This window comes from Cydia strobilella, chromosome 15 (assembly GCF_947568885.1).
Source record: "Cydia strobilella chromosome 15, ilCydStro3.1, whole genome shotgun sequence".
NCBI classification, from domain to species: domain Eukaryota; kingdom Metazoa; phylum Arthropoda; class Insecta; order Lepidoptera; family Tortricidae; genus Cydia; species Cydia strobilella.
The window spans coordinates 16,817,460-16,835,850 of NC_086055.1; the positions used below are offsets into that span (position 1 = coordinate 16,817,460).

General features: G+C 39.2%; 1 protein-coding gene across 1 annotated transcript; it reads right to left on the reverse strand.

The window, feature by feature from the left end:
* Positions 1–563: 563 nt before the first annotated feature.
* On the reverse strand, positions 564–16,198 carry LOC134747917 (uncharacterized). Its single transcript, XM_063682594.1, has 16 exons — positions 16,046–16,198; positions 15,507–15,667; positions 14,813–15,192; positions 14,511–14,734; positions 14,196–14,298; positions 13,994–14,121; positions 13,109–13,396; positions 12,681–12,842; positions 12,131–12,259; positions 11,411–11,898; positions 10,887–11,070; positions 10,057–10,252; positions 9,151–9,914; positions 8,697–8,889; positions 7,772–7,885; positions 564–649 (listed from the first exon to the last, which is right to left on the reverse strand). Exons 1-16 carry the CDS (start codon positions 16,175–16,177, stop codon positions 564–566), a joined length of 3,732 nt encoding a protein of 1,243 aa, XP_063538664.1. The 5' UTR covers positions 16,178–16,198.
* Positions 16,199–18,391: the final 2,193 nt, after the last annotated feature.

Sequence of the window (18,391 nt, forward strand, 5' to 3'; positions counted from 1 at the left end):
GTCACCGGTAAAATATGAAAAGAAGAGGCAGTTTTTAAAAATTCATAAAAAAAATATGGTGGTAAATTATACAAATTGATGTATAAGAATAGTTTCAGCAGATGTTGCAGATTATTTAAGTATCAAAATTACGTTAAAATTAAGTCGATTTTCAGAGATATTGTCACTTGTTTTGAAGTAATTTCTGGAGAAAATTGATTTCGTCTAACTTTCATTTACACTACTTCAAAATCATAATAATAAAAATGTAGTCTGATAAACGTCAAGTACAGAATATGTGTAATACAAAATTACCATGTTTAGCAGTCCAAACTTTACGAAATTTACAAATAAGAGCGACAAAATCAATGCTTTACGCGCGTTTACCTAAACGTCCATCAGAAAAGCAAACATTACTAATTTAGTGAGTGTTTTCAAAAAATTGATCTGATAAAAGGTAAGATAAGAAGACGTGCTAATAGAAACCAGTACTTGTTATTTCAATTAGGTATCAAAAGGTGTACAATTTCACCGACTAAATCTATCAATTTTACATTTTTGCGACTAAAATCGACACCGGCCTCTTAAAAGGAACTTTCTGTTTTATATTTGAACTCGCTACTATCTGTCTCAGTGTGCATCTGAATAGCCTCTCTTGTGTATGGTCCATCTGAAAAAAATAACACATCATAATTAATTTAATTTAATTTAATCATATATTATTATGTAATTAGTTTTAAATGTTTTAACCTCATATGGAAATATTTTCTGGATTAAATAATTTCATTCATTCATTTATTCATTCATTCATTCATAATCAAACCTGTGATAAATCGGGGCACATTCTAGGGATTTGGTATCGAAAAAAATATGTCGATATATATTTTGCATCCGTCATCCGCCCATTAGTCATTATATTGTCAAAATAGTTTTGATCAAGAACAGTACACCTTTTAGGCATATTTTACAAAATAAATAAGGTTTGTTTTGAAATGGTTTATGTACCTAATGTTATTTTTATGACTTAAGGTAAATTTTTTAAGGCTCTTTAGCGATAAGACCGCCTGTTGTCTACCATAGTTTAAGTGCTTAATTTGTATGTCATGTCCTTTTTATATTGGTGAGCAATAAAGAAGATTTGTATTGTATTGTATTGTAAATTTCACTTTTCATGCACTTTTAGCAATAAATGAAGATTTTTTTTATTCATTACATTTCACAGCATAATCAGTGATCCAAAGATGGAGTAATGTTCATGAACTAATAAATAACGATACAAATGATTAGAATAAAACAGTGCCAATGTGGAAATACTGACCTGGAAATAATAAAACAAATTCTTCGAAAAAACACCTTTTTAGAATTTAAGAAGCAATATACAAAGCGATTTTGTATAAATATATTTATTTTGTAGAACATTGAATTATTTTTTTTTTAAATGATATAGGAGGCAAACGAGCAGACGGATCACCTGATGGTAAGCGATTACCACCGCCCATGGACACCCGCAGCACCAGAGGGGTTGTAAGTGCGTTGCCGGCCTTTAAGATGGAAGTACGCTATTTTCTTGAAGGTTTGAAGGTCGTATCGGAACGAAAATACCGCAGGCGGCAGGCGACAGTAATGGTTAATAAAATGTTTACAGTAACATCAATATATATGTGGGGCGGGCGAACTCAAACAACTCAAAATAATTACTAAAACTTATATTTTTGAAATAAAACATGAAATTGCAGTGTCACATCGTAACGTCCGAAATCCAATCTCCCGTATCCAGTTACCATTTTTAAAATCTGCCGATGGCGTTTTGCCATCTCTTTCGCACGCACTAACACTCAGCATCACACTCTCTCATTTACTCATCGTTCATTCTGCAGTTCGTTCTCTCACTCACTCTTTCAGTCCTTACATTCCAATCCACGCATCCTACAGATCGGCCGTCCTACTCTTTAGTCTGGCCTCAGACTATACAAACACCGTCTCTACTCTAGTTACAACTTAATTTGAAACAATAGGAACCATTGTGATACTAATCTAGATACATCCGTGAGATCGAATAGCATATCACATATTTTAGCAATTAGGTAACGTAATATAATCTTTTACTTCTAAGCATATTTTAAATTTAACATAGTATGGCACAGAGTCACAACATACAAAAACTAGGTATACATCAACATCAGTATACAGTATCAAAACAAAAGTTAAAAGCTTTCTCTTAACATTATTAATCTTTTACATAGCTTTATGCAATACAGTTACACATTAAACATTTAAGTTTAAGGAACACGTTACACGTTAAATATTTAAATAAAAGTCACACATTACACTTTAAATATTTGAAATATTGGGCACATCATCAAACTACTGAAACATGGTAGGAAAACATAGTGACAGCGCCCTGCATAGGCATGCAAAACACGTGTGGCGCCCTCTGTTATGGTGACATAAAATATCAAAATCTTACCTGACTTACTCCTCACCAGGCCATGGCTTCATGTTGTCGCAGGAAGTAGTGCTGTTCCCTGGACCTTCGGCTGTGCTGTCCAGTTTCTTCACCTTGTAGCGATCACGTCCCATACATCCAACAACTTCATATGGACCTAGGAACTTAGGTTTGAGCTTCATGCCAACACCAAACTGGGTCCTTTTAATAGCGACTCTATCGCCCACAGTGTATAGTGTACTCGGCTTCCTTCGCTTATTGTAGGTCCTCCTATTTTCGTCTTGTATCTTTAAAATTTGCTCCTTAGCCTTCTTTCTATTTTCTTCTCTAATAGCCATAAAACTATCTCTGTTCTCTTGCTCTATCAGTTCGTAAATATCGTAGTCTTCCTTTATTTTCATTTTCGTACCAATTAGCAACTCAAATGGCGTAGTATTAATGCTGCGCTGATGGGTGCTGTTGATGGCTCGCTGAACTCTACTTACATGGCGGTACCAGTGTGTCGGTTCTTCAATACACAGCTTCGTCAGAACGCTGGTCATCACTTTGTGAATCCGTTCGACCTGGCCATTGCTCCGAGGTACCCCAGTAGTAATCTTAACATGGTCAATACCTTCGTCTTTGCAGAAGTCCTCGAACTGAGAGCCAGTAAACGCGGTGCCTCTATCAGTAATGATTCTAGTCGGGTTTCCGAAACATTGCTGAAATATCATCATCTTATCTACTGTTTCCTTAGCAGTAGTACTCTTAACTGGGAATAGCCACACAAACTTGGTAAATGCATCCACGATTGTCAAAATGTGGTTATACAGCTTCTTGGTCTCTGTCATCGGACCAATATGGTCTATGTGGAGAGTATCTAGTGGCAGCTCCTGTTTATCAATTGGATACAAGAATCCTTCTAGCTTTCCACTCTTCTTTTCCGCCAACAGACATGGTATGCACGTGACTATAAACTCTTCTATTTTTCTTTCTAAATTCTTGATGTAATAATCCTTACTGATAAGCTCAATCATTTTCTTTTTTGAAAAATGGCCATTCTCATGTGCTCTCTTTATAATCTCGGTTTCCATAGTCTTTGGTACCACGAGATGCTTCTGTACGCCTTTGTAGAGCAAACCATTTTCCAAGTAGTAGTCCTGATACTGTGTGTCCTTCTTGACCACCTCTATGATCGCGTTTAGCCCATCGTCGTTTTCTTGTGACGTCTTTAGCCGTTGATGAATCGGCCCATTACATACTGCCACGTATGGGTTTCGGCTGAGTGCATCCACATGCTGCATTTTACTTCCGGCTCTGTGCTCAATCTCGAAATCATATTCTTGCAACAGTAGTATCCACCTTGCCACTCTTGTTGACATTACTAAATCTTTCTTATTTAATGTCATTTGAAATGCTTTGCAGTCTGTGACAATCTTAAAGTGTTTTCCATATAGGTAACAGCGAAATTTCCTTACTCCTTCTATTATTGCCAAGCCTTCAAGTTCATAGCTCGTATACTTGCTCTCTGCTGGTGTCGTCTTTCTGCTCATGTAATACACAGGATGCAGCTCTGCATCTTCTCCTTTTTGTAAAAGTATTGCAGAGATCGCTGCCATCGAGGCGTCTGTGTGCATCTCAGTCTGCAGTCTGGGGTTAAATATGCGAAGCACTGGCTGACTCACCAGTCTCCTCTTCAGTTCTTCAAAAGCAGCTCGGCATTCATCAGTAAACTCATAACTATTTTCTCGTCGTAACAGGTCCGTCAGTGGTTTTGCAATCATAGCAAAATTCTGTATATATTTTCGAAAATAAGATGTTAGTCCTATAAAACTCTGTAATTGCTTAGTATTGGTGGGCACGGGGAATCTGGCAACAGCGTCCGTTTTCTCTGGTGAAGGCCACACCTGTCCGTCTTTGATAACATGGCCCAGGTACTCGACTTGTCTTTGGACCAGTTGTGACTTCTTCCAATTTATGTCCAGCCCATACTCAGCTGCCACCTCCAATACTTCTGCCAGCCTGATCACAGCGTCGTCTTCATTTTCTGCGGGAATGATAATATCATCAATAAAGATAAGGATAGTACCCCTAGCAATCAGGTCCCTGAAAATTGCTGTGATAAATCTGGTGAACACCTTTGGGCAGACTGAAAGCCCAAAAGGGGCCCGAAGGAACTCGAACTGGCCCGTCATGGACACAAATGAAGTGTATTTGACGGATTCTTCTTCCACAGGCAAATGAAAATAGCCATTCTTTAAGTCTAAAGTACTAAACACTTTGGCATTTGCAAGTCTGTCAATATGGTCTTCAATGACCGGGAGAGGATACTCGTCTTTAACAATCTTTTGGTTCAGCCGTCGGTAGTCTACACACACCCTTATACTACCATCTTTCTTTTTTACTAATACTAAAGGGCTTGCATAATCAGAATAACTCACCTGTACTATGCCGTCTTCAAGCCACTTAGCTACCTGCTGGTCTACCTCCTGCTGCTCCCTTGGGGCCAACCTCCTCGGCCGCTGAGCCACAGGGATGTCGTCCTTGAGCACGATCCTGAGCTTGATCGGAGCCTCTTTCGTCTTCCTTGGAACATACGACTGTACCATGTTGTTCACCTTTTCCCGTATCGCGGGGCTTACCTCGTTACCTATAACAGAAGGGTCATCCACACGTATGGTATACACCCAGCGAATACGCGGTATAATCAAAACAAAGCCGTCTTCCAACACTGTCGTACAATGTTTCAGTAATTCTTGCCCGATAATCATTCTAAACAAATGAACTGGTATATTATCTTTGCTAATAACAAAAAACTTCATGTCGTTGTACCAATATCCGTCAATTAACAACTTTAACTTAACTTGTCCATAACATTTCACACCACCGCCAAGTCCAGTTATGTTATCATCGGGATCGCATTCTACAAGCTCCCGCGCACTTAATTCACTGTAGCACTCGATCGTCAGAAGATTTACGTCACTACCGGAATCAATCAACGCGATTTCGTTCTTTCCGCACACGGAGATTTGCTTCAACGGCTTGTTATTAATCATGTTTGGTCTCGCAGTCGTCATAACAGTTGTCAAACACTGATAATTATTATTCGTCATTGCAGTACGAGTGTCGGCGCAGCTTACGTCATTGCCGCCGTCCGAAGTGAAGTTCGTGACATTCGCGTGACACATGAAACTCTTTTTCCCACCGCTGGCGGCGCCACCGGCGTTACTCGAGTGAAGTTTCTTCGTGTTGCCAACTTCACTGCTACTCGCCGCTGCGTTTCCGTCGTCCTTGCCGCGTGAAGTTGTAGCTGGTGGCGTTTTGCACTGTGATGAAATATGCCCAAAAGAGTTGCACCGGAAACATTTTAAACCCTTGTCTTTATGCGGACACTCAGCCGATGAATGACTCATTTCTCCACAGCTAAAACATCTTGTAAACGCCAGCCGCCTGTTTGACTTCTCGTGATCTACGTGCCTCGACTTAGCTTCTTTTTCTTTGCTCGAACCAGACATATTTTCTTTTAGTTGTTCGTATATTTTAATCTTCTCTTTTAACTCACTGTAGGTACTCACGCCGTACAACATGATTTTATTAACTTCTTGATCTTTTATTCCCTCCACGATGTACTTTATTGCTACGTAGTCGGGCATCTTGCCGCGTTTTCCCAATTCTTTCATTGTGAACATGTATTCCAGGCAGGACTCGCTCGGTTTCTTACACCTGGAGCTCATCAACTCGTGTATCGTCTTAGTATCAATATTGTCTGGAAACTCCTTAAGAACTGCAGCTTTAAATTCATCCCAAGTCTTGTATATTCGCTCCGCCCGGAACCATAGCAATGCCGTTCCCGCCAACGAACGTCTTGCCATCAGCAACTGCTGTAATGGGGTCCAACCACAGAGCTCCGTACTGTCTTCAACGTCCTGGACCCACCTAGCCGCTGGGTAGGTCTTGTCCTGACCGGTAAACTTAGGTATGAGGCCTTCGGTGAGATGTAACATACCGTTGCCGGCGCCATGCCACGTATTTGCCGCGAGGTCATCGTCGTCTTGTCGTCGTCGGTTTTTTCTTGGTGACATCGTCGTCGTCGTTCGTCGTTCGTAATCGTCGTTGTAGTCGTCGTATATTGTCTTCAATAGGAAAATCCTTCGTTTTCTGGTAGCGTCTTCGTCAAGGTCACGTCTTCAACTCATCATCTTTGCGTCGTATTCCGTCTTCTACTTAATTTTGAGCCGTTCCCACATCTGACACCAAAACTGTGGGGCGGGCGAACTCAAACAACTCAAAATAATTACTAAAACTTATATTTTTGAAATAAAACATGAAATTGCAGTGTCACATCGTAACGTCCGAAATCCAATCTCCCGTATCCAGTTACCATTTTTAAAATCTGCCGATGGCGTTTTGCCATCTCTTTCGCACGCACTAACACTCAGCATCACACTCTCTCATTTACTCATCGTTCATTCTGCAGTTCGTTCTCTCACTCACTCTTTCAGTCCTTACATTCCAATCCACGCATCCTACATATATATATTTAATTGTCGATAAAATATTTTGCTACGTTACTTTAGTATAAGCAAAGATAGATATAACTCCGTAATAGATGGATACAGTCTAAGGAAAAAACGTGCCTCGAAAATCAAGAAAATTTGATTCTCGTTCAGAGGGCGCTACTAGTTTTGGCCTACAGTCGTATAGATGGCGTTGACGGTTTCGTTTGTTATTTAACAATTTTAACGCATATCAGTGAAAGAACATGGGTCAAAATCATAAAAATAATAAATGCAAATAAAAAAAATCATTTATCTATATTTAAATACATTCAGACAGATGGCAGTGAATTTACTGGGGTTACAAAATTTACTATGACAGTACCGCTCTAGTATAAGTTACTCTATGGTATAAGTGCCCCGAGTTATCCCAGGTTTGACCATAATAATCTCATTTCTAGAATATAATTTATCTTCTCTTACTGCTTGATATAAAACTTATTACGGGAACAAAAGGCTCCATTGAAATTATCACTAGAGTCAGACCAAGCTAACTCTGCAGTGATTTTGATAGCACAGACTGTGCAAGTGTTATTTTAAACGTTTTAAAATTTAAATTTAAATTTAAAATAACACAATGTAATACAATTATTTTCAAGTATGATGATATTCTATTGCTTCAATTTAACAGTAGCAGAATTAACAGATATATAATTTCTCAATCTTCTAAGAAGAGAAGCAGCAAATCGGGCTGTTTGGGGGATAACTAGAGAGGCGTGTCCCCAACAGTGGGCGCATACTCGCTGGACGCTGAAGAAGAAGAAAAGATTATTTGTAAGCCAATTCCGGTGGTACCTATACTTCTAATTACCTATTTGAAACCACTCATTAAGTGGTTTCCCGGCGTCAGCCCTGGCAGCAGCGATGGCTTCCCGTAAAGCTAGTGGCACCACCACCGACATGCAGATTGGGGGCTCGCCGATCGCTGTATGAACATAATATTTATTAAAATAGGTTATGAGCAGGTGGCCAAGAGGTTTAGGCTGAAAGCTGAAGATGTTAGTACGAATCCAGCCCCGGCCACTGGTGGGCTTGGTCTGGTTTCTTTTAGTTTATAACATCTATTTGAGTTCAGAATAAACAATGGTAATAGCGAAGGTACGCAACAAAATCCGGGCATGCATGATCTCTTATATCTTTTTACCGAAAGCACATAATATATTTAATCGGTTCTTTTTTTTAGGTAATGGTTTAAGTCACAGACAATCTAATGGTAAATTATGTTTGTAATTTTATTATGCAGTTTTATAACCACAAATTATTAAAGAAATAGTGCTGCTTCTTAATGCACGTTCATTTAAAAGATTTACCAGATCATGCATGCCCGGATTTGGTCGCAAACAGTCTTTAATTCAGACACGCGACACTCAAACGGTGTCATGGGTTTGTATTCTAGCTCGTAAAATGAGTTTATTGGAACTTGTGTCTAGAATGCACCTTGTTTAGAGATTATTATCAGTTTTATGATGATGAAGGACCATTGTCCTTTGTTGAAACATAAAGGAAACAAGATTTAAAGCTCGTTTAATCAGCACGAACGCCACGACAGTCAACAGAAGATTCTTGAGATTGTATACGTTGGTTCTAAACTTGTTAGAAAAAGGTAAGTACGTATCAAATTAGATCGGTCACAAAATCGCCGAGAGCCAAAAATCTGATTCTTTAGAATATTTCACTCCGGCACCAGACAGCACCCACTTCTCTGAAAATCATGACAATAATATTAAATCCCTTACACTTAGCACCGAGTGTCCTAACTTCCGAATAAGACTTGTCCTTGAAATACACCCGGAAGTCCTGCGGGATGTCTCTGGCCTGCGGCACGTGGTAGTTCCAGGGGCGGTCCGTGAGCACCTCGCCCGTGTCGGAGTCGTACACCATGTGCTCCGTCGTCCAGTACCCCAGACCCATGATGAAAGCGCCTTCCACCTGGCATAAGATCAACATTGTAGAATTCACCCTATTATAACATTAAGTTATATAGTCCAAGCGTCCTTAATTTCATTTGTCTTGTTCTCTTCTACAGGTAGCATTACTCAACCAATTCTTATAAAATTTTGTGACGAGCAGGTTAAATAACTGTGTAGATTTATTTTGTCAATTTAAATTTTGTATTTATTTTAAATGATGGAGTGTCTACAGCTCACAGAGCCACTATAGTGGACGAGTAATTTCATTGATTTTCCTTACTTGTCCGACATCTACTCCTGGGCTAATGCTCATTCCCGCGTCCTCCAGAAGGTCAACCCTCAATAACTCCCACTCTCCTGTCAGAATGTCCACTACCACTTCAGCTAACGTCACTCCATGTACTACATACTTCTGCGTATCTAGCATTGATACAAAAGCGTGAGCTTGAAGATCTATACTAGCATTATATGCCATCTTCACCAAGAACTCCCAAGTAGGATTCAGAAGGCCAACTTTAAGAGGAGCTAGTCGCGCTAAAATCTGCTCACAGCATCTCTGAACTCCTATGCCAACGTTGATCGAAGTCAAACTTCCCCCCGACAAAAGACTATTTGGAGACATATGTGTATGATTCGCTTTGATTTGAATCTTCTCCATGGGAACACCAAGAAAATATGCAGCGATTTGAACGGCTTTGGTGTTAAGACCTTGTCCCATTTCTATTCCGCCGTGGGTTATAGAGACTGAGCCATCATCGTTATAAACTGACATGGTCACGTCAAAGTACTGGCTGCCGACGGGTTGCCAGCGGAGGAGAGTCCATCTTAAACCCTTCTTCTTCCACCTGTTCTCTGAATTAAACTTGTCGACAGCGGTTCGTCTGTCCGCGTAGTCAGCGTCACGTTTCACTTTCTCAACCATATTTACGAGCTCTATGGAAGTGGGATCTAGATTCGCCAGTCTTACTGACAGCGGGTCTAGTGACATCTCGTAAGCTACACGCTCTAATATGAATTCACAAGCAGCAATAGCTTCAAGTGTTCCTGAAAATATAATAGCAATAATGGTAAGAGCTAGGCTTATATCCAACATGGCATGCGGTAGGCTGGGTAACCGTTTCAGAATAAATTGCGAACGTCAGTAAGAGTAAACGTGATAAACTGAGAATATTCTGGGTTTACTGACCTGGTGACCGGCACCAAGTGTTACTGGCTGTATCAGTGGTAACACTAAACAGCCTGAACATCCAACCCAGTTTGTCGTAGCAGTTATTATACACGTCCAACACGGGGGCAAATAGGGGCTCGTCGATGACATATCCATTGTCCATGTACATGTATTCTTTGCAAAGTTTAATTTTTCCGAACGGATCGACTGTGATCTAAAAAGTAAAACACGAGGGATAAAGGCTGTGATCCTGAAGATACTGTAAGATAAGTTGATCGGGCCGTAGCCAAGGTGACAATCATATACCTACAAACGCGAATCGATAAATAATAATGTATCGGGAAGACAGACATTGAATATATGTCAGAGAATAAGGCGGATCCTTTTAATGTTTATGAGATACTCGTTTTAACCATTAATATCGTGACGTTGTATGTCTGTTTCCGGACCGATACGACTTCAAACCTTCAAGAAATGAGCATACTCTCATCTCAAAGGCCGGCAACGCACTTACAACCCCTCTGGTGTTGCGGGTGTCCTTGGGCGACGGTAATCTCTTTCCATCAGGCCACTGTTCTGCTCGTTTGCCTCCTATATCATAAAAACAGTCAGCATCAAAAGTAGCGGATCAGAATACACGTCAAAATATCTACCATTCTCTAGTAGGTTAAAAAAAGAGTTATTTTTCTGTATGTAGAACATTTAGATTGTGAGAGATACTTTTGACCGATGTTTCATCTGCTAATATTGACGCTGAATTGCTGACTGAACATGCTTGTTAAATAGTATAGTTGCAGTGCTACCCATGGCCCTACCCTTAATCCTGGATGGAAATCCTAGTAGCAAACCTCATATTCAGTGTGGCATGGCAGCCGCTTTCCCACGGCCTTGGCGAGGGTAGTGAACGGCAGTATGATGCGGCAGGGTCGGTTCAGCTTGTGCGCCACCAGCGCGCTCGCCACCGCCACCTGCGAGCCGCGGGAGATCTTCAAACCGTACGCTCCTCCCAGGCGGCGGACGATTACGTCTATCCTGAGATTAACGAGAAATATTAGTAATATTATCATAGTAGTAGCCTCGATATTCTGTCTGACCCTATTTTTTTGTTCTTCTCAACAAAAAAAAAACAAATTCCAGGACGATATATGATATATATATAGGATGCTATATTCCACAAAGTAGCAATAATAAGGTTATTTAATTTTCTGTAAATTGTGTAGTTTTGTCGCCAACCTCCTACCCTAACTACTTTATTTGCTTACAAAATACGAAAGTCAGTAACTTTCAATCAAAACATTTAAACCTTACGTAACCGTCACGTTGTAACTACGCACGTACATGCGCGAATTCAGTTTTTAATAGTTATACTTACTTATTTTCCGGTATTAGAAGAGCTCGGGATACCATCATCTGCACAAGATCCATGTGCTGCGTAGTACAGTGCACCTCCAGACCTTCCTCCGTTGGCTTCACGACACTTACCAGTGTCTCCATACAAAAGTGTTGCTGCGCAAAAATCGTCTGCGTCCCTTTTATAACTTTAAAGAGATCTGTATCCACACTAGTGCCGTCATGCTCATATACCATTTTATATCTGTGAGGACTCTTTATCGCTTCTCTTACATCAATAACAGGCTTCGTCACATTCCTATATTCAACTTTCACCAATTTGGATGCGTATTCTGCAATGGCTCTAGACTCAGCCACAACTAGTCCAATAACTTGACCATGATATTTGACGGAACCAGAACAGAATACTTCTTCTTTTTCTTGATAGATAAGATTGCTGAGGCCAGGAGTAAAAGAGTTCACTCCCGGAATATCTTTGGCAGAGTAAAAAGCGATAACGCCAGAATGTTTCTAAAAGAAGAAAAAAGTTCATTAGTGCCAGTGAGCTCGAGATATTTGTAGCTTGCCAAAGTTTATTCCCATAACATCTACATATTTTACTCCCTGAAATCTGCATTCTAGGATAAGAGAAATAGGGCTGGGTTTTGTCCGACCGACTCTAATAACCATGTCCAAAAAAAATACTAAAATCTGAAGGACAGATCTTATAGTATCGCTTCTGTATAACTCAGGAAAAACTCACGAGGGCCTCGCTGGGGTCTATATTGACAATGTCCCCGAGCGGAACGGTCGCGAGCACGAAAGCGCCGAACACCTCGCAGGGCAACCTCGGCAAATCCTCTGAATATGGGGCTTCGCCTGCGCACTGGATCTAAGTACAAATGCAGTGATTTTATTTAAATAAAAATAAATATTTACAAATTTAATTATCTGTTCGTTATGATTAATTATGTATTGTCAATTGTGTCTAGGTCATACAGCCATCTGACCCTACGAGTTAGAGATGGCTTTGCTCCAGATATACACATACACACAGATATATATACAGATATATATTATCTTGGTTACTTTTTTGCACACCGTTTGGGTTCATCTGGCAGACATGCGTTGCCCCGTCTTATTTGACATTGACATAGATTTATAGCAAAGAGTGGTGGGAGTATGCCTTCGGTATGAGTACGAGTAAAAGCAATTTATGGAAAAAGGGGAGGCCCTTATCCGACAGTAAAGTTTGATACTTGACTAGACTTAAAAAATTCTATTCTTACAAGCTGTTTAATATGTCAACTCACCAGCGCTTCAACTTTTTCAACTGGCTGGCTAATCGGATACATTAGGGTGTTAGTGGTGAATTCCTGTTTCGCATCAGAGACAGGACGCATTCGGCTCAGGACTGTCCCGCCTGATGCAAAATATGAGTCCTTCTCGTTTTCGGGGCAAAGAGAGAGAAGACCCTGAGAAAAAAATGTGAACCACTTAAGCACGTCTGTCCAGACAATATATTAATAGATTTAACTAACTTAGCGGTTACACTCACGTGTTTTTAGTCACTCGCGCGATATTAATAGATATTTAAAATGTTGATTTCACAGCATGACATGAATAATTGCTTAATAGTATTATTAAAGGATGTAGACCGCCTGTTCTCTGCCTGTATCTTTATTTCCTAGTGTTATTTTTCTGAAACTGTGCCTGCAATAATCTATATCTATCTACTTACTTTGTAAAATAAATTAACAGCGAGATTTTTTCTGTAGTTAGCTGAAGCTTGCGGAGGATTTTCTTCCACAACTACCTCGCTCGTCAAAACCTCGATGGCTTCTTGTAAAGTTTTATTTGTAAACAAATTCTTGCCTCTTAAGAACTCCTCTGTCTTAGAGGCGTGCACGAAGCTTGGTTTTAGGGCTCCGTACACAATTCTAGCCTCTTTTACTGTGTTAGAGGAATCTAGTTTATATAAAAAGCCGGCGTTGACGACGGCGTGTGCAGATTGAGCACGAGGCATAACCTGAAAAGTTGAAGAAAATCCTTTCGGGACATGAAACTTCCAAAAGCCAATATGCAAAGATTGAGTGGTAACAAAAATGTAGACACACTTTGTAGCCGCCGTGCAGGTCTCGACGACAAATAAAAAGACTTCGATTTGAAGTAAACGTGTAATCATATAGGTGCTGGTTGCTTTACAAGGTACAGTTGACGTAAACGGTTAAAGGTGTAGAAGTGGTGGTAATAGTATGGAGGCTGATGCGAAAAGTGGTTAAGCTAATTTTGAATGTTAAAAATGGTAGTCTAAATTTAGGTGACTCTAATTGGCCGCGATACAGGTTATGTGGAGCGCTCCTATTGGTGCATTTAAATAAGCCTCCGCATAGTAAGCGAGCCCGACGGCTGCGTTTTGCTACTGCATTATACACATAAAGGGTTGCGTTCGCAACACACTTCTTCACAAACAACTTTTACTCTGTGGCAATTGGATAAAAGCTACAGTGATCTAGTTAACAATTGTGTCAACATTATTAATGTGTGTTTTTCCTGAACTGAAATAAGTATACTGTTATTTATCTTTTGTTTTCTGTTCTTAATTGTATCATAAATCATAATTTACCTTGAACGACTCAAATTTGTAGTCTCGACCCAAAGGAGGAAATAAAACATTTGAAATTATTTTACTTCGCATGTCCACTTTGAGGAAATCTTGTAAGGGTAACTTTTTTCCTTGTTTATCGGTGTCCACTGAAGTAAAAATATAACAATTGTGAGATTGTTTGATGAAAGTTTTATTTGCATTTATTTTTTTAACAACTTACCAATAGTGATGTATGCACCAACGGTCTCGAACAGAAGAAAAACGTCGGATTGGAACTCATTATGCTGGTGTTTGATCATAAGATTGCCAGCAAGTGTCCCCATCTATGTAAATAAATAAAATACAATACGAACTTTGTTACGAGTACACAGCAAAACCAATAATTAAATCAAACTGTTTACATCTTACATCAACATTTTAAAAGCCTACCTGTTGTCGGCTGTAAATCGACTTATAAATGAGAATAACTCAGGTAGGCCATTACAATTTTAATAAACAGCAAAAGAGAATTATGATAAGAAAGAAAGCAACTTACATTTCTAACAGGAATATGAGCTACCAATTGCAAATGTTCTTGCAACTTTTGAAGATACCAGAAATTATCTTCCGTAGAGGCTACGCTCGTAAATATATTAATAGTTTCATTCAGAGTCGAACCTGCACCTAGAATTAAATTCTGGTCGAGATGATACCCTTTTAATTCATCAATGTTGCTTATATCAATAATGACTCGGGGATATTTTTCAATAGGGATGACTCCTAGAAAAGTATTTGTAATGAAAACAAAACGCCACTTAATTTCTTCAACAAATTAAAACACCCGATTTGATATCATACCTTTAGCTGTATTTCCTGCTACTAACATGTAGTCATCATCTCCTTTCTGATTTAGCACTTCAAAAATATCATTCACTCTATATACCTTGTAGAAAGACTTTCCATCTTTTAACTCCATTTCTATAGTTTTACGTTCATTAGGATCAGGTGCCTCTACCAAACACCAGTCGCTTTCGTTACAAATTTTCCGACATGTGTGTGTATTTTTCTTGCAAATATGGAGATCTTCTATGTCCAATATTTCGTCCGACTTTGGCGCGTCGCTGGCAAACTTCTTGAAGGCTTCCAAGATGGGCCGATAACCGGTGCAGCGGCATATGTTACTTCCGAATGACTTTTCTATCTCCAACATGGTAAAGTTTTTGTTACTTTGCAACAGGCTGTACAGACACATGAAGACTTCAGTGCGTTTGATTATTTTGGTTGTTTTCTTATTGTTAAAATATTTTTACATATTTGAGGACATTCAAACATTTATCAATTCACTTTTACCCGTGACTATAAGATCTTTATTGATTTAAACCTACGTAGAATATTATAAAATGTATTAACAACAAGAAACAGGTGCATTAAATAGGTTGTATTATTTATTTTATAGTTAAAAATTTCCCAGTCAAAGAAGCATTAACAAATAAATCTAAATATGTACAGATCATAATACAATTTTTTTTGAGATACTTGTGACGTTTATTACCTGTACATAGCCATGACCCACCCAGGCGAGCAGTACCCGCACTGGGTGCCGTTGAGTTTCGCGAGGGTCTTCTGCAGCGGGTGGTAGCCTTCTAGCCGGTTACCAATACCCTCTATCGTTGTAATCTCCCAGCCATGACATGATGTCACTGACACTAGACACTGCGATAAAAAGATAAGATTGATTGAGATGAGATGTTTTGGCCTTGTAAGCTTTTTGGTCTTAAAAGTTACTCATATAATCATTTAATTTAAACCATACTGCATAGAGTCATGTCGCCTACTGTATGCAAAAACAGTTGGTATCGCGATCAGTTGATGATTAATTTAAGTTCGCATATTCACCTAAACCTCAAAATTGAGTGAGGAAGTGGTGTGTGGACTAAGTGTGATCCTGTCGCTCCATACAAGAGGATTAAGCTCTACTCCGCAATGTTACTTTAAAAGGACAGGGCGAGGGTTTCACCCTGATATATTTTACGCAGACTAATTCACGTGCAGAGAATAAATATTGTTAGTTCTACGTAACTTAACACTCACGGAGTTAACAGCGCCTAGTTTTTCTCCAGGTCTGTCAGCAGCGACGACGCATGCGCCGCAACCGCCCTCGCGGCACATGTACTTGGTGCCGCGCAGCTCGCAGCGCGTGCGCAGGTACTCCAGCAGGGACATGTCTGAACTTGTCTCGCTGCCCACTGAGACAAGCAATGTTTTAAGCTATCTACTGTTGTGATTAAGGGGCTAAATCATTTAAATATGCCAATTGCTTATTTCAGGGGATCTGTAGAATTTAGTCCAAGGTCAAATGGTCAAAATGTTGTCAATGTTGTCATGATTTTAATAAAGAACAATCTGTGGCTCAAGGCAGGTTGCTTTTAAGTTTGTAACCTAGCAGGTGTTTAAATAGTGACTTAATGTACTTCAAACCCAGTACAATTTTGGCAATCTTTAACAAACAAATCTACAAATGTCAAGATAAACTTAGATGAGATTAATTTATTGTTAAAGGAGATATAAGCTTACCTGAATGTGGTTCCCCATTTACTCGAAAACTAACGCAATCCATGTTTCACAAACACACACTGCCACTATATTGAAACTGCTACTTTATGTTATGGAAAATGATAACTGATCCAAGTACTTCCATACAGGTCAAGGCGCCCGCATGCGACGATAATGAATGAAAAATACAGGATTGACGTTGACTGGTAAACCTTAAATCATTGGAATACGGCCTGAGAATGGACGGTACGGTTTATTTATTTATTTGTTTATTTAACCAACTTACATTTACAGCAGATTGCCAAACATGAAAGTTATAGGTCACAGTACAAAAATATAAAATTATTAATAACATATTTAAAAATAACATCTTGTTAAATTATTTGATAAACACATTACAAATTTATAGGTAGGTGTCAATTTAAATTTTAATATACATTAATTTTAGTACACATTTCGAGGTAGGTTTGTGATGACATGACAACACTGATGAATTACCCGTATTTACATTTTTTATGAAATCATTAGTACCGGCGACTTTTCCTTATCTACTCGCTTTTTTTACCTCTCTACAAACACTACGGGTATTTAGTAACAAACCATAGAGCAATCATTACATATTTTACGTATTTTTTCATCAACTTCCACTGTTGTTTGATGATGCACCGTCATGTCCGCACAGGCAAGTAAAACAATATAAAACAAGATTTATTTTTTAAATTTCGCTCCAGATAAAATGCTTCAGTTTATTGTCGCTCCAGATATATCAGCACCAACAAGGCTAGGGTATGCATAGAAACACAATCCCAAAAAGGTGTTTTCATATTGCCCAATCATCCGCCCGCAAACCCGCATATACGCTCCACGCTCCGATACAATCATAGAAGCAAAGTAGAATCTATAAATTGTATATACCTATACAGATGTCAATCACAATGAAAAAATCAACGATGATCAAACTCTGGTCAACGTGGGACTCGAACCCACATCCTTGGATTGCCGGCCCAATGCGTTACCAATTGCGCCAGCTGACCATCCGTCAATCGACGCGAATTTAATCATTGCAACTGTGACGACGTCACTAGCGACATCTCCATATTAAGGTTCACAACCTTGACCACCTTGACCTTGAAACTTGATTGTAATAATGTGGTACGTCCCACAATAAAAAAGGAAAAATATATTAACATCAAAGTAGAATCGTTTCAAAATAGCACGATCAAGTAAACAATTTGAAAACATAAGATTTCCCGCGCATTTCGGAAGGTAGAATATTCAAATGAAGGTGTCATGTGTTCTTTTATAAACTGACGATATCGTATGTAGGTTGTGGGCTTGTGGGTGGAGTAAATGGTCGGTTTTGGCAAAATCTTTCCGTCGTCGTGTTGGTAATTTGAATTTGCTTCTAAAAATTAGGGGTTTATTTGAGTCACGTTGTTTTTGCAACGGCACAGGAAACTTTATACTAGGATTAGGTATATTTGTACAAATATACTCGTTTATTTGACCCATATAATGGAATTCTGTATAGGGTCATTGCGCTAGTTTTCGTCCGGCTCTAGTTTTCGTCCACTTGACGACATTTGAATAACCTACATTGCTGCACAATTTTTTTATACTTATTGCTATCCTTAATGTCTAAAGAATATATCTATCTACAAAGAAATATATTTCGCGAGTAGCAAATAAAAAATTAAATAATATTTGCTAATCCGTCAAGTGGACGAAAACTAGAGCATGGACGGAAACTAGCGCAATGACCCTAAATATCTTGTAGACATACCTTAAGTTAAGGATGACTCAAGCTAGAACGTTCCGGATCCGGGCCGAGGCATCCGAAACCTTGTTGTGTTGTTGTACCTTGTTGTTGTTGTGTTTTCTATA